The sequence below is a fragment of the Diabrotica virgifera genome, chromosome 4 (assembly GCF_917563875.1).
Source record: "Diabrotica virgifera virgifera chromosome 4, PGI_DIABVI_V3a".
NCBI lineage: Eukaryota > Metazoa > Arthropoda > Insecta > Coleoptera > Chrysomelidae > Diabrotica > Diabrotica virgifera.
The window spans coordinates 176,115,468-176,135,348 of NC_065446.1; the positions used below are offsets into that span (position 1 = coordinate 176,115,468).

A 19,881-nucleotide genomic window follows, 5' to 3' on the forward strand; every position below is an offset into this window, starting at 1 on the left:
CGAGGCAAGCTATGTTGCTGCTTCTTGGAAGGACAATGATGACGATTTGTTAATTACGTTTTTTCCAAAGTGAAATTTTGTAGAAGAGATAAAGACATTTTTGCTTTCCCTACCACACGGGATTTCTGGGCGAGCGCTTTTTTCTAATTTTAGTAGGTAGTAGCGAACAAAACTTTGATCTGTAAAGACGTATAGCAATCAATAAAGAGTTCTATCAAAAAGTGTCGTCGAATATTCTTTAATTTGCTAAAGTAATATTTTAATAGCATCGTATATTCACGGTAAACTAATCGTGAATCAAACAACTTTGTTATTTTTTATTATCTTGTAAACGGTAAGGAATAAAAATTTGATATTTTTCATTTATGTATATCTTTACACACCCTATCAAAATAGCTATCAAAATGATAGTGTTACCTTTTAAGAAAATCAACGGTGACATCATATCTCTAAATTGGGACACCCTTATGGTGGTTCCTCCTTATTTGGGCCATCTCAGATAGTTGGGGGTTGGTTACCCCCTACTATAGGGGTTGATGAAGTAAACACTACATAAAGGGGCCTACATAAAGACTATCAAACTTACCATTCTCTTCCCTTTTTACCAGGACTAGGTCTCCTATTTTAAAGTGTTGTGGTGTTGCTTTGAGCTTATTCTTTTCTTGTCGCTCTTTTTTGTGCTTTAGTAAGAAGGTTCTAGCTCTCTCGTGTGCGCTTTGTAGTTTGTAGCGTAACTCATCATTGTAGTAGGCATCTATATTGTAACATGGTTGAATCTCTTGTGTAAGGTCTTCCGGTAGGTTAACCTTCCTGCCATATAGCAGTTCAAACGGTGTGTAGACATGATACGCGTTATTGGTTGTATTGTAGCAGTATGTGAATATTCTGCAACACACGTCCCAATTTTCTCTGTCTTCGTCTATGAATGCTTTTACGTACTCGTTTAATGTTCTGTGCAGTTTTTCGCAACTTCCAATGGACTGTGGATGGTACGCCGTTGAAAAGTTGTGCTCTATTTTTAGTAGCTTTGTTAGTTCCTGCATTATTTCATTCTTATATTCTGTGCCTTGGTCTGTTCTTATTTGCTTCATGAGTCCGTATGTTGGTATGAAATGATCAAAAATTCCTGGGTCTATTGTCTAAGCTTCTTTATTGCACACGGGTATACTGACCGCGTATTTCGTGAGTTCACATAAAATTGTTATACAGTATCTATTACCTTCGTTACTTTTAGTGAATGGACCTATCGTATCTATGTATACTATGTCCCATAGTTTGGAAGAAGTGTCCGATATCACGAATTCTTCGACATGTGTTCTTTTCGGTTTGTTAATTTGACATTTATGACATTGTTTAACGTATTTTCTTACGTCTTTTTCCAAAATTTTCCATCTGAATCTTGCTTTTAGCTTCTTTATTAGTCTATTATTTCCTACGTGTCCTCCAAACATCGGGTGATTATGATATTCTTCTATTCGTCGCCTTAATACTATAACTTGATAACTCGAAATTAGTAGTTTTGAGATAAACGAGTTTAAAGATTTTAAGGATATTTGTGCTGCTACCATGATGTTGGTAAATACGGAATTCACTCTGCGGCTCTAAAATACTGTTCCTTAACTTTTTGGCAACTGATCTATTTAGAAATATGGTGTAAATTTGTTTTCCAATATGGAAAAAAACATGAAAAATTAAAGTTATCAACTTTTAGCACTACCATAATGTTAACGTTTGGTAATGTCGCATGTTGTGCTAAGTCGCATATAAGTGAACTTTTTAACACAACTAATATTTTAAACATTATTTTGTTGAAAATTAGCCCTCTGCCATGGAGGTTGCCAGATCTGCTAACAATTCTCGAATTTTTGCATTAAAATGAACCGAATAAACACATAGCAATTATGTGGTAAGTTCAATGGTTTCAGAGAAACCCGTGCTAAAACTAGATAACTCGAGTTATCTAGTTATAGCATTCAGTGTATGTCGTATTCACGATTATTTTGATTAAATAATAGCTTGATAACTTATCTTGTCAAGTTTTAGCACTGAATATTAGTGGCATTTGAGTTTTATCAACTTTCGTCAATCATAAATAAATACCTAACCCGTTTGAAGTGAGCTATCAAGTTTTTACACAATATGGAGGCAAATAAAATACATCGTGTGAACTAGTTATCTCAAAAACGTCAATTTTGGAGTTATCAAGTTATAGTACTAAGGCGACGTATTAATCTGTGTTTTTCTTTGTCATCTTCTATTGTATCTGGTACTTCACATATGTATATTTCTACATTCTTCAATATTTTGTTACCTTGTTTAATAAATTCATCTATTGTGCACAATTTAAAAATAATATCGTTTACGTATATTTTTACTTTACCGTTTTTCTCTACCGCTAGCTTATCAAGCTGTGCCAACGTTTGGTTTAAATCGAAATGATCGAATCCTGTGGCTATGCTCTTGCTGCATTTTATTTTGTTTTTGACCCTAATGCTCAGTCTTGGTGAGATTAGTTCTGCTCCAAAAGACAAAATTGGTAGTCTATACGCCTCTAAATTATTTAGTACCTTTCTTACTGTCTGTTCGGTGGCTTCTGGCTGTAGTGCGAGTTCACTTTCTGTCTTCGTTTTCCTTGATTCTTTCTCCTTTTCTCTTGCTTGAGCTCGTGTTATAGCTAGTATATGATTGTTGTCTATGTATAAGTTCTTTAGTTGATGCAATGTTATTCTTGAAAGACTACCTGCGTAGTTATTTTTCCCTGTTATATACTCTATTTCGAAATCGTATTCCTCTAAATCTAATCTGATCCTTGTAAGTTTTGAGGTTGGTTCCTTCATTGAAAATAAATGCGTTAGTGGTTTAAGATCCGTTTTTACTAAAAATGTTGGTGCTCCATATAAATAACATTTGAAATGATTAATTCCCCAATGAATCGCTAGTAATTCCTTAATGATTATAGGTTTATTACATTCTCCTTTATTGAAACTTCTTGATGCGTATGCTATTGTGGTAGGTCTATTCCGTTATAATCTTGACTTAAAATTGCTGAACAACTCTCGTTGGATGCGTCTGTTGTTAGGATGAATTGTTTATTGAAATCTGGATATTTTAGGATCGGTGGCTTCATCAGAGATGATTTAAGCTTATTGAATGCTTTTTCACATTCCTCTGACCAAAAAAATTCTACTCCTTTTCTCGATAATCTGTTAAGGGGCCTGCATATTTCAGCAAAATTTTGAATAAAACGTCTATAATAGTTACAAAATGCTACGAATCTTTTTGTTTCTTCTGCTGTCTTAGGTGTCGGGTATTGTTCAATCGTTGCATATTTCGCTTTGTCTGGTGATACTCCTTCCTGAGAAAGATCATGTCCTAAATATGTTACTTCTCTTCTAAAAAATTGACATTTTCCTGGGTTAAGTTTCAAATTGAATTTTCGACATGTCTCGAATGTCTTTTCAGGTTATCTAGGTGATGTTTTTCAGCTATTCCTATTACTACTATATCGTCCATGTAAAGAAATTGGTCTGGTGTTAATCCTGAAAACGCTGTTGACATCATCCTTGAAAAGCTATTTGGGCTTACGTTTAATCCAAAAGGTAATCTGGTAAATTGAAATGCTCCATTTTCCGTGCTAAACGATATGTATTTTCTCGATGATTTTTCTAATGGTATTTGGTGAAAACCTGACATTAAGTCTATAACTGAAAACCATTTTGCTCTTCCTAGTTGATCTAATATCGAGTCTATTCTTGGTAAAGGAAATTTATCTGTGACTATTTTCTTGTTCAGTTGTCTAAAGTCTATGCATAATCTCCATGGTTTATTTCCATCTATAGCTTTTTTCGGTACCAGCACTACTGGGCTGTTGTATTCTGATGTGGACGGTTCTATTATTCTTTGGTCTCTTAGTTTTTGTACTTGTCGGTTTAATTCCTCTGTTTGTGCATGAGGTGTCCTATAGTTTTTAATATATACCGGAGTTTGGTCTTTAACTCTCAGTTTCTGTTCGTAGAAGTTGTTACATGTTAGCATGTCATGCCTTAGGGCGAATATATCTGAATAATCTTCGCATAAAGATACTAATTTATCGCGTATGTATTCTAGAATGTCTAACTGCAATAATTCCCGTAATTCTTTTTTCCTATCCTTGCTGTCGTTGATCAGTCTATATAATATGTTGAATAATTTAATGTCTAATGTTTTGATTGCGTTTGTCTGTACTTTTACTGTTTCGTAGGTTGTGTTCAAAATTTTGATGTATGGATTATTACTTGAAATAATTGCTCTCGCTATGAATATTCCTGGTTGTATTTCCTGCTGTTCCACTATCCTGTCGTTCTTCAGCGTTTGAAAATTTTTTACGACTCTGTAAATTTCACATCTAGGCGGTGTTATTATCGTGTCATTATCTATATTGTCCAAAATGTTCGTACTAATGTAACAATCATTGTCCTCTTTAATGTGCATTTTAAGGTTAGAGTAGTCCAGTATGCATTGAAAGTTTGAAATAAAGTCTCTCCCAATGATTCCGTCGGTTGGAATGGGAAAGTTAGGTTCAACTAATTGAAAGATATGCTCAAATCGAGATCATTTTACTTCTAGTGTTGTTTCAACTTCTCCCATTGTTTGTAATTCTCCTTTAGTTACTCCTTTTATTTTCGCCTTTGTGTTTGGTCTCACATGTTCCTTCATAAAATCTTGTGAACATTTCAGTATTGAAATATCAGCTCCTGTGTCTATGATAAATGTATTTGTATGTTCTAGGATTCCTGTTTTCATTCGTACAAAATTCGTTAGGTTTAAGTCGAAGTTGTAAATATTATATTCCACTTCTGACTGTGTATCCCCAATGTTTCGTTCATTCAAAACCCCAACTGCGGGTTTTCTGGTTCCTCTTGGCTGTTCTCTAACTCCAGTAGACTTACGTTTCTGTTACGTCCTCCTCTCTAGTTTCCTCTGTACGTTTGGTTGTTAAATTGTCTATATCCTCTGTTCGAATACAGTCGAACCCGCTTATTAGAGTACCGGTTATAGGAATATCCCGGTTTAAGGAATAGAAATTTGAGGTCCCGAAACGTTTCTATTTACTCCTTAATAAATTTATCCACTTATAGGAAGACGTTTTAATTAATTAATATCGCTTAATCGAATATTATTCAAGTGGACGAACAACTTTTTATTCATATTTTCCAAAAAAATTAAAATTATGTCTGGGTTATTATATTTTTCAGATAATAAATACTTTATTACGCACCAGTTGGACCTTTTTACGAAATACAACAGGCCATAAAATACCTACTTTTACTTGTCTCACAAAACTTGTAAAAATTTATATTGCGACCTACCTCGTTGCGGTTATAAATTTTATTGGTTAATGGTTTATTGACTTCGACAATACAATGGCAGACAAGAATAGAAATGTTCTCTTTTATTGATAACCGCCCTGTCCATTCATAAACCCGACATGAGTTTGAATATTTTAACAATCCGTTTTTTGCCTGCCAATGTGCCAATTCATCAAAACACAGAATTCGACAAAAAAAAAAGGACGGATATTTTTAAGAGCTGTTTCGTTTGACGATAATTTATCGGTTTTCGAAGATACTGAAGATTTAGAACAAAACAATGAAACCACCCAACTCAATATTAAAGCGAAAGATGAGGCAAAAGATAAAGATTTTTTCGATTTTGTGGATATTCCATCCAATTTGGCAAGTCCTAACCGTTTGTAATTGAATTTGATTTATAATTAGACTTTTTGTTGTTAACTTTCGATTGTAAAATGAATACTTAATTGGAGTAATACTTTCGCAGAGCAATAAAAAAATACGTCTGTATCTTCTTACAACTTTTAATCAACTCACGTTGCTAAGCGTCGCACTGGACAATGTTTTTATAGTTAAGCTAGGGTTTAAACAGTAATATTATAAGATTTCTGGAGGGCCAATTCAATGTATTTTTTTTTAATTTGTTTAACTTAAAGATTAAAAAAAAATGAGAAGTAATTTTGGCGTATGCATTTTAAATAAGATAATATATACATGTTTACATATTGCACATATTTCATGCCTATTAATGGATTTATGCACAGAAAATGTAATTTGGTTTTCTAATAAAATAAGTTACACTGCTGTATCATTGACATAAAAGGCCCTAAAACTATATAAATATAATGTAAATGTAGGTACATACATAGTATGTACTATTATTATGTAGGTCTATTCAGTAGGTACACTTATTTATACCAGCCATCAATGATCGGGTATTAGAATATCCCGGTTATAGGAATATTTTTGCTTGGCACGAAGGCTATTCCAATAAGCGGGTTCGACTGTAGTTCCGTTGGTTTTCCGTTTCTTCTCCTTCGTTCCGTTGTCCGAAGTTATTTCTTCTCCCTCTATCGTATTTGTTATGGTATCCTCTTCTGTATTGTTGCTGTCCTGTCCTATTTTCATAATTTGTCCTATAATTTAAGACTCTTCCCTGTGCGTTCTCTTCTGTCGTGTCGATCGATAAAAATTTACATACTACTTCCTGCGGTGTTGTGAAGTTACCTGCCTCTAGTATTAGCTTAGCTTTATCTGCATTAACGTTTCATTTCATTGTTGCTACCACTGTTTCCGTCGTATATTTCTTCGCTAATTCCAACATTATTCCTTCCGCTATGTATGCAACTTTTAACTGTTCTGCTAATTCTTCTACTTCAGATGCGTACACTGCTGCATCTCGATGCCCTTGCCTTTTCTTGGCTAACTTGGCTATTACAGTCTTCGGATTATCGCCTCTTAGTTCTTTCTTCAGTGCCTCGGCTATACGTGGAATCGTATCTTCCGTGGTTATTAGGTTTCTAGCCTTATTGGTCAATCTTGTCTTTATTAATATTATCGCTGTTTCTTCATGTCCTGCTATTTTTCCAAGTAGTTCTAATGCGTCTAAAAATGGTTGTAGTTTACCTGCGCTTCCATCAAAGTCGTTGGGCAATACCTTGCTTGCAATATTCAAAAATTCGTTGATTGTCAGAGCCATGTTTAATATTTTTGTATCTTGTTTTATGTCGCCTTTTTCCTCTTCTATTGTTAATTTCCTCGTTAATTTTTTCCTCTATCTCCTCGTCACTTTTTCCTCTTCTACTTCTTCGTCGCTTTGTTCTTCCTCTATTTCCTTGTCGATTGGCTGATGTATTGAACTTGGAACTACTGTTCTTAAGTTTACAGCTTGAAATGAGCGTCTAACTTTGTCTCTGATTCTTCCAAAATATTTGTTGCACGCTTCTCTTTGTTTGTCCGATAGCGCTTCCCAATTTTTCTTCGTTAAGTGTGTGAACTTGTTATACAATTTAATTAACTGTGTCGTTACTTCTTCTTGTATATCCTTAGATTTGGGTACTTTCTTCTTCAAGACCCTTCTGCTTTGTCTTATTACTTCTTGCGTAATCTCCTCAACTATTTTGACGAAGTCTTCCCAAGTAACTTTGTTGCTACTCATTTATTCATAATTTTTCTATCCTTATTCCTGTACTTCGTAACGAACGCATAAATTCGATAGTCTTACGAGATATAATATATATATATATATATATATATATAAAATATGTCAAAAAGTAGTAAATTGCAATGGAAATTATTATATCAATCATTATGCATCATTATAAAAATCAGTTCGATAGAAGTCGATAAAAATGATCATAGTGTAAAATAGTAAATATATGTGTAAGAAAAATCATGTAAAAATGTAAAATGGATCAATACGTCCTATAAATAGCCATAATATTTGTAAAAAAAATTCCCGGTAATAGCAATAAAGGTAATTAAAAATAGGTTAAGTCGATAAAAATAGGTAAAAATTAGATTATGTATAACTTAAATTAATGTCATATTATCATTATTGTTTATATTATACGAATTACTACTATATCATGTAAATACCATAAGGATAAACAATATGGACTTACCACTTTTAAACGTCAATGTTCGTATCACCAAAAGTTCGCGCTGCACGTCCCATACCATTGTCAATTTTCGTATAATGTTCATCTCCATACCATGTTCCATTAAGCTCCATGTCAGGCCTGATGTCTCCATCCTTTTCTACATACCACACTGTTTTCTAGGGTGGTCGAGGTGCAACAGTGGCGGATATAGGAAAATATTTTGGGGCGGGGGGCCAATAACCGGGGTTATTGGGGTGGGATAAATCCTTCCGAACAGCCAGCATGCACAACAAACAGTATATATCAATCTCCATAAAATCAATCAATCTCCATCCACTTCAATATTTTGTGTTAACTTGTATTTTTTAACTTCATCAACCATTTTTCATTTATTTATTTTTATTTCGGGAGGGGCCCCCCCCTTATATTCGCCCTTGAGGTGCAAGATCCTCAGCCATAGACGTTTTTCCATTTCCATACTCGTCCCGTTTACCAGTCCTGTGTTCTTCCCTGGTCTTGGATCGCCATATGGTGGTTCCTCCTTATCTGGACCATCTCAGATAGTTGGGGGTTCGTTACCCCCTACTATATAGGCGTTGATGAAGTAAACACTACTTACGGTATATTCATTTATTCACAAGTCGGAGTAACTACGGTAAAGAGTTGGTGGCTAATGTATGTTCACCCCTCTGGGGTCTCAAATATCAATGATGAATCTTTATGCAATGAATTTAGAATGTAGAATGTGGAATTCCCTGTCTATGTTTTGTATATTATATAAAAGTGAAAGTGTTTGTATTATAAATGCCAAATCAGCTTGATTATAAATAAAGAATAATATTATGTGACACTGGAAAGCTGACGCTTGCAATATCGATGACTGATACACTTGTGTAGTAATCTGGGTCAATCAAGTCTATACAAAACAAAGCGTATTTGTTTACCAAGGACATTTAAATATTAAAAGAAATTGTCTTACTCTTAATAAGATGCTTACTAACAGATGCTGTGAATCCCAATACACCCTGTATACATGATTATTGTATGAAAAAAATTTCCATTTGAAATACTAATCGACCGGCTTAAGCATTTTTCAAAAAAACAATTAGTATTTGAACTATTGAATTTATTCCATTTGGCTGACACACGCTGTATGTAATTTCTATGTACATGACACATATGCAACTTGTTTATAAATTTAATAATTAATAAACAGTCTAATTTTTTAAAACAATTTTTGAAAACCAATTTCTTTCCAAAAATCTATTTTTTAATCATTATAGTAATACATATATTATAAGTACGATTAATAATTATAGTATAATTTAAAAAATAGATTAATTTAGAATTAATTAAGAATTACGAGTGGATTAGTGGTGTATTATACATACTTTGTTATTCCCTGTGATGCGGTTGCCAATACCATTCCTTTTATAACGTAGTCGGCCGGTATGTAATCTGTTATGGTATCTGGTTTTCCAAAACCTACTCTTACGAGACCTGAAGAACAAAATATTTCTTAGTGATTTTAAACAAGAAGTTTATTACAGTAGCTCAAAAATTATGCAAATAACAAACCTGACTTGGTGCCAATGTATGCTTCCACCCCGGGGGGTGAATGCAACCCTCTGGAGTGGAAATTTAAAAATTTCACAATGACACCGGGAATCGATAGAGAATTAAATTTTATGATGAAAATGTAGAATAAAATTTTTTCATTGACTTAATAATTTCTGAGTTATTCGCAATTGAAGATTCCAAAAAACACGTTTTTCAATAGTTCTTCATAATTAACTCGAAAATTGCGAATTTTCGGTAAAAAATCATTCTTATTAAAATTGAAGCTTATAAAAAAACAAAGAAATACAAAAGCTAGTGGCACCTTGGTTAGCTAAGGCCAGCAAATCGACAGGCCAAAGAAACCTACAGAATCTGACAATAGGAGACTATAACATCGAAAGCGTAAAAAATTTTACATATCTAGGTTCACTAGTCACCGCAGATAACAATGTCAGCGAAGAAGTCAAGAGAAGAATACATATTGCTGATAAAACATATAATGGACTAATTAAACATCTAAGATCTAACAACATCACGAGAAAAACCAAATGCAAAATATACAAAACCCTGATAAAACCGGTACTTATATATGGATCAGAGACGTGGACACTGTCGAAAAGTGATGAAAACTTATTAGGTACGTTTGAACTAAAAATCCTTAGACACATATATAAGGGGGTGAAAGAAAATGACGTATGGCGCAGAAGATATAATTTTGAACTATACGCAGCATACAACGAACCCGACGTCATAACATCCATAAAAATCAGACGTCTGCGCTGGATGGGCCATGTTGAACGGATGTTGGAGACCGAAACACCAAAACATATAATGAGGCAAGCAACAGTAGGGAGAAGGTCAAAAGGAAGACCCAAACTTAGATACATGGAACAAGTGGAACAAGATCTGAAAACACTTGAGATTACCCACTAGAAGAACAAAGCAAGGAACAGAACAGAATGGAGGAAAATCCTAGAACAAGCCAGGACCCAAAAAGGGTTGTCGAGCTACTGATGATGATGAATGGCACCTTGGTACCAAACAAAATGACGGATATTTCTGCAACAGAAGAACTACAGTAGAACTCCGAAAATCCGAACTAATTGGGGGGATAGTCTGTTCGGATTCCGAAAAGTTCGGATTATGCGAAAGTTAGCCTAACTAGCAATTCAAAGCTTTCTTTGTCGTTGATTTTGAGTCGTAAAAGGTTCTCGTAAGACTGTGGTAAATATTTTTGGACTCAAGTTGACTACGAGAGAATCGAAGTAAGTTTATGTTTAACCTTTACAAGCACTACATATTAAAGTACCTACTTCTTTATTTTTAACAAAAGTTTCATTCTTAGGGGTGGTTTTGGTGGTTGCATTATTAAAAAAATAAGTGTCAGATTTCTTGAACTTAAAGGAAAGAAATTATCCTATTACGATCCAAAATAAAAAAATTTCATGTTGCTTTACCTTATTTTTAAAATAATCTTTGTATAAAAGGGGTTGTGTTTAAGAGTTGGTGAACTTTAAAATTTAAAAATATTAAAGTCATGATTCAAAACAATCAACATTTAACACATTTGAACATAATTAGGAAGAGATGGAGTGACAACATGGATGGCATGAGGAGGCATCCGAAGATGGAACAGGCGCAAGCCTATTAAGGAAGTAGGAAGAAGAAGAAAAGAAGAACATAATTATAGCCCATTACCGCTTTAATTCATTAGTTTTCATTTTATTGGAGTAAGGGGTAGTTTTTTCACAAAAGGCAGGCTATTTATGGACAACCAAAATTAAGTCCAGCAGAATATGCCACCCAACCCATGCTAGGGATGTACAATTTGGTACGTGGAACCAAGCTTGTGGATTGGGTGACATAAAAGGCAGGATGGTTGGCACAATAAGCCCATGAGGCTGCAGTGCCATCGGAGACATATGTCAGACGACCTCCAAAAAAAAAGGGTAGTTTTCACCCCTTAAAAATAAAAAGCATACTTTGAGAGCAGGTCAGGTTTGAAGAGTAGGGTAAAGTGAACTTAATTCCAAATTTTCAAGAAGATCAAATGATTGGGAAAATTTTTGAGAGTGATTTTTTATAAAAATAACAGTATGAAGTAAGGGCTTAGGACAAAGTGAAGTTAGTTGCTACATCTTTCAAGTTACATATGTATCAGTGTAAATATAGTGGTGTTACGATCTGAAATAAGTATACCTTTAATTTAATAATATTTATTTCTCTTTTAATTCTCTTAAACTACCTAAATTCAATTTTCAAACGCAACAAATAGGGCTTTTCATTCACAGTCATTTGTTTCGAGCTTCTGTCATATGTCGTATAATTCGTGTATATTAATATTATACACAGATTATACAACATAATAATATGACAGAAGCTCGAAACAAATGACAATCGATGAAAAGCCCTATTCCATAACGAATGTCATCTGTTCTGAGTTCTGATCATCCACCGACTAGGTATCTGTCACTGTCTAATAAATGATTAAGATTATTCGTCTCGTTTCCAGTCGAATATGTCATCAAACAAACTTAGATTTTTCTGTTTCTATGGTTTCGTCTCAATATTTAAAACATTTAAAATTTACCTGTGCATATAATCTGGCTTCACACAATAATTTTGGTAAGTTTTCAATAAATATTTCCTTTCCTTTCGCTTTAATAATGGCTCCTCTTCCTCCTCAGTCGTTTCCTCATTGCCGAGTGTCGTGATTCCCTATAATACGAGCAACTATCTCTTTCCATCGGCTTCTGTCCTGAGCTTCCCTCATGGATTTAGAGAATGTTTTTCCACTGACTTTCTGTACTTGATCCGTCCATCGAGTAGTCCAGGGCGCATCTGTTTTGAGATGGACGTTGAGAGGTGACTCTAATTTTTTTGCAGAAATTGCTTGAAAATAACTCAAATAATAATATTTGAGTTATCCTCCCGCTCAAAATGGTCCGGAACATTGTTTAAATAATTAAAATGTCAAAATATGAAGGAAAAATTCAATTTTTTTATTGGTTTTTTGATTATAACTTTAAAACTATTCATTTTTGAGAAAAGTTGTACCAACATAAAAGTTGCGTAATTAAATTTCCTACAATATAGAAGTGGTTAAAAATTTAAAAAATAGTCACCCTTGTTGCAAAATAGCAATAATTGCCAAAAAAAAAACATACAAAAACAAGTATTTGCATCTTACGTTTTTCAACCATTTATGCTACACTTAGGACTTTCAAATTTTACCCAGAAAAACTTTATGATATAGTAAAACAACACAGCCAATTTCATTAAGATCGGTATAATAGATTTTGCAAAATAAATTTTGCAATCCAGCTTTCGCAAAAAAATTCATTTTTTTTAAATGTTGCAAGATTAAAAATAAAAAATGTAGCAAGTTGAATTTCTTTTTGCTGATAGAAGTGTACTGTACCTTTCATTTGCAATTTGCAAAATTAAAATCCACTAATTACCACGGCGTCAGGAATTTTTTTAAATAAACATTAATTTTTGGTGCTACGCGCAGGACAGCGGTGTGATTTCCACAAGTTGATTTCCACCAAAATTTCTTCCAATATTTATCTAATATATTATTTTCTTACTCTATATTTTGTTGTATTTTAATATTTTAATTCCACAAAAATCAAACTAATTATATTATTGTTTGTGAAATATTGTTTAAACAATTGCATATGTTTAAAAATAATAAACTTTTATTCTTTAAGTTAAAATATATGAACAAAGAAAGTTTTTTCTAAAAAAAGTGTTATTTCAAAGGATATAGTGTGTGTTTTTATTTTGCAATAAACAAATTTATTTATTTATATCGAAATGTAATAAAAATTAAAATGTATCAATCATTATCAAAGGTCATTGGAGTGCCCAATCAGAGAAAACTATCCGCTGTCCTGCGCGTAGCACCAATAATTAATGTTTATTTAAAAACATTCTTGACGCCGTTTTAAATCGATTTTAATTTTGCAAATTGCAAATGAAAGGTACAGTACACTTCTATGCGCAAAAAAAATTCAACTTGCTATCTGCTTTATTTTCAGTCCTGTAACATTTTAAAAAAATTTTTTTTTGCGAAAGCTGGATTGAAAAATTTATTTTGCAAAATCTATTGAACCGATCTTATTGAAATTTACAGTATTACTGTATCATAAAGTTTTTCTGGGTGAAATATGAAGGTGTTAGGTGTAGCATAAATTCTTGAAAAACGTAAAATGCGAATACTTGTTTTTGTATGTTTTTTTTTCGCAATTATTGTTATTTTGCAACAAGGGTGACTATTTTTTAAATTTTTAACCAATTGCATATTATAGAAAATTTAATTACGCAACTTTTATGTCAGTACAACTTTTCCCGGAAATGAATACTTTTAAAGTTATAATCAAAAAACGAAGAAAAATATCGAATTTTTCCTTCATTTTTTGACATTTTGATTATTTAAACAATGTTCCGGACCTTTTTGAGAGGGAGGATAACTTAAATATTATTATTTAAGTTATTTTCAAGCAATTTCTTCAAAAAAAAATTGAGTCACCTCTCAACGTCCAAATGTACTAATATTTTTACAGATGCGCCCTGGTCTATAGGTGAGCGACCTCTACTTCTGCGCCCTTCAACGTTTCCCGAAATTATAAGTCTCTCAAGATTATTATCACTTCTTCTTGCAATATGGCCGAAAAATTTTAAGACGGTGGAGAGGCAAATAGAGGAAAGTCGAGTTTGAATATTAAGCTCTTGGAGGATTGAGTGATTTGTTCTGTGTTCCGTCCATGAGATCCGAAGCATTCTTCTCCAGCACCACATTTCAAAGGCGTCAATCCTTTTTCTGTCGTCCGATTTCATTGTCCATGTTTCGGATCCGTAATTGAATATGGGAAAAATTAAGGCACGTACTAATCTTATTTTGGTGTTCTTCGACAAAGAGCGATCTTTCCAGATTTTCGATAATCGACTCATAGCGTTTTTGGCCATGCCTATTCTCCTACGTATTTCTGTTTCACAAGATCCTGTATTACTGATGTAGGATCCTAGATAATTGAACTCATTAACCACTTCAAACTGGTCCAAGGCTCAGGCTCCTGTTGTCTGAAGTGAATTTGAATAATCTACTTTCATAATTTTTGTTTTTTGTTTATTGATCTTGAGACCACATCTATTGCTTTCGGCTTCCACTAGCTGCAGCAGGCTGGACATTTCTTCTTCTGATGCAGTTATTAATGTTGTATCATCTGCATATCTGAGATTTGAGATCTTCTTTCCTGCGATAGAAATACCGCCATTCCATTTGTCGAGTGCTTTTCTCATTATATACTCCCCATAGAAATTAAAAAGACTTGGAGATAGAATACATCCTTGTCGGACTCCTCTACCTATTTTAAAAGCATCGGACTTATGGTTTGAATTCTTATTCTGGTTTCACTGTTCTTATATAGGCTTTTCACCAGAGCTGACAGATGATCAGGAACCCCCTTCTTCTTCTTCTTTTGCCCTTTAATTCGTCCAATTCTGAACATAGGCTTCCCCCAGTTTCCTCCATTCGCTTCTGTTTAGTGCTTTCTGTTTCCAGTGCGTTCCTCCTATCTTTTTAATGTCGTCTCCCCATCTCATCTGGGGTCGTCCTCTTGCTCTCTTTCCTGTCCATGGTCTCCATTGTTGTATCGTGCTATTCCACCTATTGTCCGTTTGTCTAACGTTATGACCTGCGAATCTCCATTTTAGCCTGGTTATATGTTGGCCTGCGTCTTTGACTTTTGTTCTATTTCTGACCCAGTTGTTTTGCTTTTTGTCTGTCAATTTTACTCCTAACATTGCTCTCTCCATGGCTCTTTGTGTCTTTATTATTTTATCCATGTTTGCCTTGGTCAAGGTCCATGTTTGGCATGCGTATGTGAGAATTGGGAGTATGCACTGGTCAAACACTCTTGTTTTTAAGTATTGTTGTATTTTTTTATTCTTTAGGACCCATTTTAATTTTCCAAATCCTGCCCAGGCTAATCTGACCCTTCTTTTTACCTCCGCTGTTTGGTTTTCCTTATTTATTTTTATAATCTGTCCCAAATATATATAATCATTAACCGCTTCTATTGTGGTGTCGTTTAGTATTACGTTTCTATTGTCTTGTGTGTTTGTCATTGTTTTTGTTTCAAAACAAAAAAAACAATGACAAAAACAAAAAAACAGGAACCCCCATCTCATGTAAAACTTTCCACGAAAGTGTCCAGTTTATACAGTCAAATGCCTTCTGATAATCCAGAAAGCAGATGATCATCGGAATTTTGAATTCTCGTGCTTTCTCAATGAGTTGTCGCATATTAAGAATTTGCTCCCTTGTGCCTTTACCCTTCACGAAGCCTGCCTGTTCTTGTGGTATTTGTCTATCCAGGTATGTCTGCATGCGACACTTGATGATTCTCAACAGAATTTTACTTGGGTGTGGAATTAGTGAAATGGTTCGGTGGTGAAAAAGTCACAAAAAGTCCTGACTTTTTGGCCAAATTTTGCGAGGTACAGGGCCGGATTTAAGGGGGGCAGGCTGGGCGGCTGCCCGGGGCCCCCACAATTCTCCAAACGTAAAAAAATCAGTACATTATTCACATATAATAATAATTATTTTTGTCAATCAATTAATTGTGATATTTCGTTACATTGAAGGTTTCACTCCTGTTGAAAGGTTTCTCATATTTTTGTCAAGTCACGGTCATAAAGTAGAAGATATATTTAATTCTCTAATCATATTCTTGAAAACACATGATATCGATTTGAAAAACTGCAGGGTAGAGTCCTACGACAACGCGTCAGTTACGAGTGGAAAATACAATTTTGTTCAGGCTAAAATTAGAGAACATAATGTCTAGGCGGTGTGGATTCCGTGTGCCGCTCACTCTCTGTGTTGTGATTCCAAGTTGCAAAAGTTGCAGCTGAGTGTTGTCCTGCTGCCATAGCATTCCTTGATTTCTTGGAAGAACTATATGTATTTTTCACTTCCTCTACATATAGATACAACTTGTTAATCGAATGTTAAAAAGATGCGTCTTTAAGCGAGAGTAACGCCGACCGTGGCAGAAATATTATTAAAAATACAAAAATAGACCGTTTCGTTTTGATTTAAATCTGTCTCCTGCCATCCCCCGATAGCGCTATTTCTAGGTCTACCTGTTATCAAGAAGGCTATGCAAGAAGACAAATTTACATCAAAACTTCCGTAGTTCTCGGTATACAATAAAACTATTTTTATACCGGAGTAAGGTTAGAACGCCCTCTAACGGGGAATAAGTGAAATAAATGTCGACTCGATTCTAGTTTTCTGTTGACCCAGATATGAAAATATCAAAAGGCACCGCTAGGAAAATATTCCAAAAATACGGTTCAGACAACCTATATGAAACGAGTCTTTGTACTCTCATACAGAGTATGGCATTAGTAAAAATACAAAAATAGACGGTTTCGTTTTGATTTAAATCTGTCTCCTGCCATCCCCCGATAGCGCTATTTCTAGGTCTACCTGTTATCAAGGAGGCTATGCAAGAAGACAAATTTACATCAAAATTTCCGTAGTTCTCGGTATACAATAAAACTATTTAAATCAAAACGAAACCGTCTATTTCTGTATTTTTACTAATGCCATACTCTGTATGAGAGTACAAAGACTCGTTTCATATAAGTTCTCTGAACCGCATTTTTGGAATATTTTCCTAGCGGTGCCTTTTGATATTTTCATATCTGGGTCAACAGAAAACTAGAATCGAGTCGACATTTATTTCACTTATTCCCCGTTAGAGGGCGTTCTAACCTTACTCCGGTATAAATAGTTTTATTGTATACAGAGAACTACGGAAGTTTTGATGTAAATTTGTCTTCTTGCATAGCCTCCTTGATAACAAGTAGACCTAGAAATAGCGCTATCGGGGGATGGCAGGAGACAGATTTAAGTCAAAACGAAACCGTCTATTTTTGTATTTTTACTAATGCTATACTCTGTATGAGCCAACAAAGACTCGTTTCATGTAGGTTCTCTGAACCGCATTTTTGGAATATTTTCCTAGCGGTGCCTTTTGATATTTTCATATCTGGGTCAACATAAAACTAGAATCGAGTCGACATTTATTTCACTTATTCCCCGTTAGAGGGCGTTCTAACCTTACTCCGGTATAAATAGTTTTATTGTATACCGAGAACTACGGAAGTTTTGATGTAAATTTGTCTTCTTGCATAGCCTCCTTGATAACAAGTAGACCTAGAAATAGCGCTATCGGGGGATGGCAGGAGACAGATTTAAGTCAAAACGAAACCGTCTATTTTTGTATTTTTACTAATGCTATACTCTGTATGAGCCAACAAAGACTCGTTTCATGTAGGTTCTCTGAACCGCATTTTTGGAATATTTTCCTAGCGGTGCCTTTTGATATTTTCATATCTGGGTCAACAGAAAACTAGAATCGAGTCGACATTTATTTCACTTATTCCCCGTTAGAGGGCGTTCTAACCTTACTCCGGTATAAATAGTTTTATTGTATACAGAGAACTACGGAAGTTTTGATGTAAATTTGTCTTCTTGCATAGCCTTCTTGATAACAAGTAGACCTAGAAATAGCGCTATCGGGGGATGGCAAGAGACAGATTTAAGTCAAAACGAAACCGTCTATTTTTGTATTTTTAAATGCTATACTCTGTATGAGCCAACAAAGACTCGTTTCATATAGGTTCTCTGAACCGCATTTTTGGAATATCTTCCTAGCGGTGCCTTTTGATATTTTCATATCTGGGTCAACATAAAACTAGAATCGAGTCGACATTTATTTCACTTATTCCCCGTTAGAGGGCGTTCTAACCTTACTCCGGTATAAATAGTTTTATTGTATACCGAGAACTACGGAAGTTTTGATGTAAATTTGTCTTCTTGCATAGCCTCCTTGGTAACAGGTAGACCTAGAAATAGCGCTATCGGGGGATGGCAGGAGACAGATTTAAATCAAAAAGAAACCGTCTATTTTTGTATTTTTACTAATGCCATACTCTGTATGAGAGTACAAAGACTCGTTTCATATAGGTTCTCTGAACCGCATTTTTGGAATATTTTCCTAGCGGTGCCTTTTGATATTTTCATATCTGGGCCAACAGAAAACTAGATTCGAGTCGACATTTATTTCACTTATTCCCCGTTAGAGGACGTTCTAACCTTACTCCGGTATAAATAGTTTTATTGTATACCGAGAACTACGGAAGTTTTGATGTAAATTTGTCTTCTTGCATAGCCTCCTTGATAATAGGTAGACCTAGAAATACCGCTATCGGAGGATGGCAGGTGACAGATTTAAATCAAAACGAAACCGTCTATTTTTGTTTTTTTACTAATGCCATACTCTGTATGAGAGTACAAAGACTTGTTTCATATAGGTTCTCTGAACCGTATTTTTGGAATATTTTCCTAGCGGTGCCTTTTGATATTTTCATATCTGGGTCAACAGAAAACTAGAATCGAGTCGACATTTATTTCAGAAATATTATTGTTCCTACAAGTAAATACTACTAGATGGTCATCTAGAAGTGATGCAGCAAAAGCACTAGTTGAAGGTTATAATCAGATTAAAGGAGCATTATGCAAAATTTCAGGAGACGATGAGCAATAATTTGTAACTCGTAGCGATGCAAATGGTTTGTATAATCGAGTGTGTTTACTGGAAACAGGAATATTTGCAATATTTGTATATCTCAGAGGTGACAAACAACATAAGTCATATTCTCCAAGATCCAAATATTGACTTTAATTCAGGAGAGGCGGCACTTAGATCACTTCATCAATTTATATTCTTTTAAGGACTATTCGACTGACTTCACTGAATTAATCGAACATGTTCAGAGACTGAAATGACAACATCGGGGAAATTTAAGACTCATAATTTTACTATTATAGATCAGTTCAGTTCCTCTTTAAGTCAGAGGCTTTTTGCATATGAATCTATTCATTGCAATTTTGGGTTTTTATATCACTTAACTTCCAATGAAATTGAAACTCAATCACTGAAGCTTGCCGACATTAATACTAATTAATAGCAATGATTTAGATGAAAACCTAGGTGTCAAACTGGTACAATTTGTAGAATTTTTCAATTCATAAAGAGGAAATCTGCTCATCAAAATATAATAATATATATGTGAAGATATATGAAAATCGGCAATTTTCAACTACGCATAACTCAAAACGTATTGAGTTCGCAAAAAAAGTATAGACTAGTTTTTGCTTAGAAATAGGTTCTCTAGTTACTTCCGTGCTTATGTTGACCAACAATTTTTCCCAAATTTGCCCCAAGATAAAAGCGCCATAGTATATAGGGTAGATTTTGTTTCTTGAGCTATTTCCTAATGACTGTGAAAATATCAAGTACATCGAT

General features: G+C 34.3%; 1 protein-coding gene across 4 annotated transcripts in view; it reads right to left on the reverse strand.

Moving 5' to 3' along the window:
• LOC114342489 (putative fatty acyl-CoA reductase CG5065) overlaps nt 1-19,881 on the reverse strand; it is a 269,687-nt gene that overhangs the window by 88,000 nt on the left and 161,806 nt on the right. For all 4 annotated transcript variants that reach the window (XM_050648568.1, XM_050648570.1, XM_050648569.1 and 1 more), the window contains exon 6: nt 9,325-9,433. In XM_050648568.1, the coding sequence (XP_050504525.1) occupies nt 9,325-9,433 (109 nt within the window). The remainder of the gene's footprint in view (nt 1-9,324; nt 9,434-19,881) is intronic.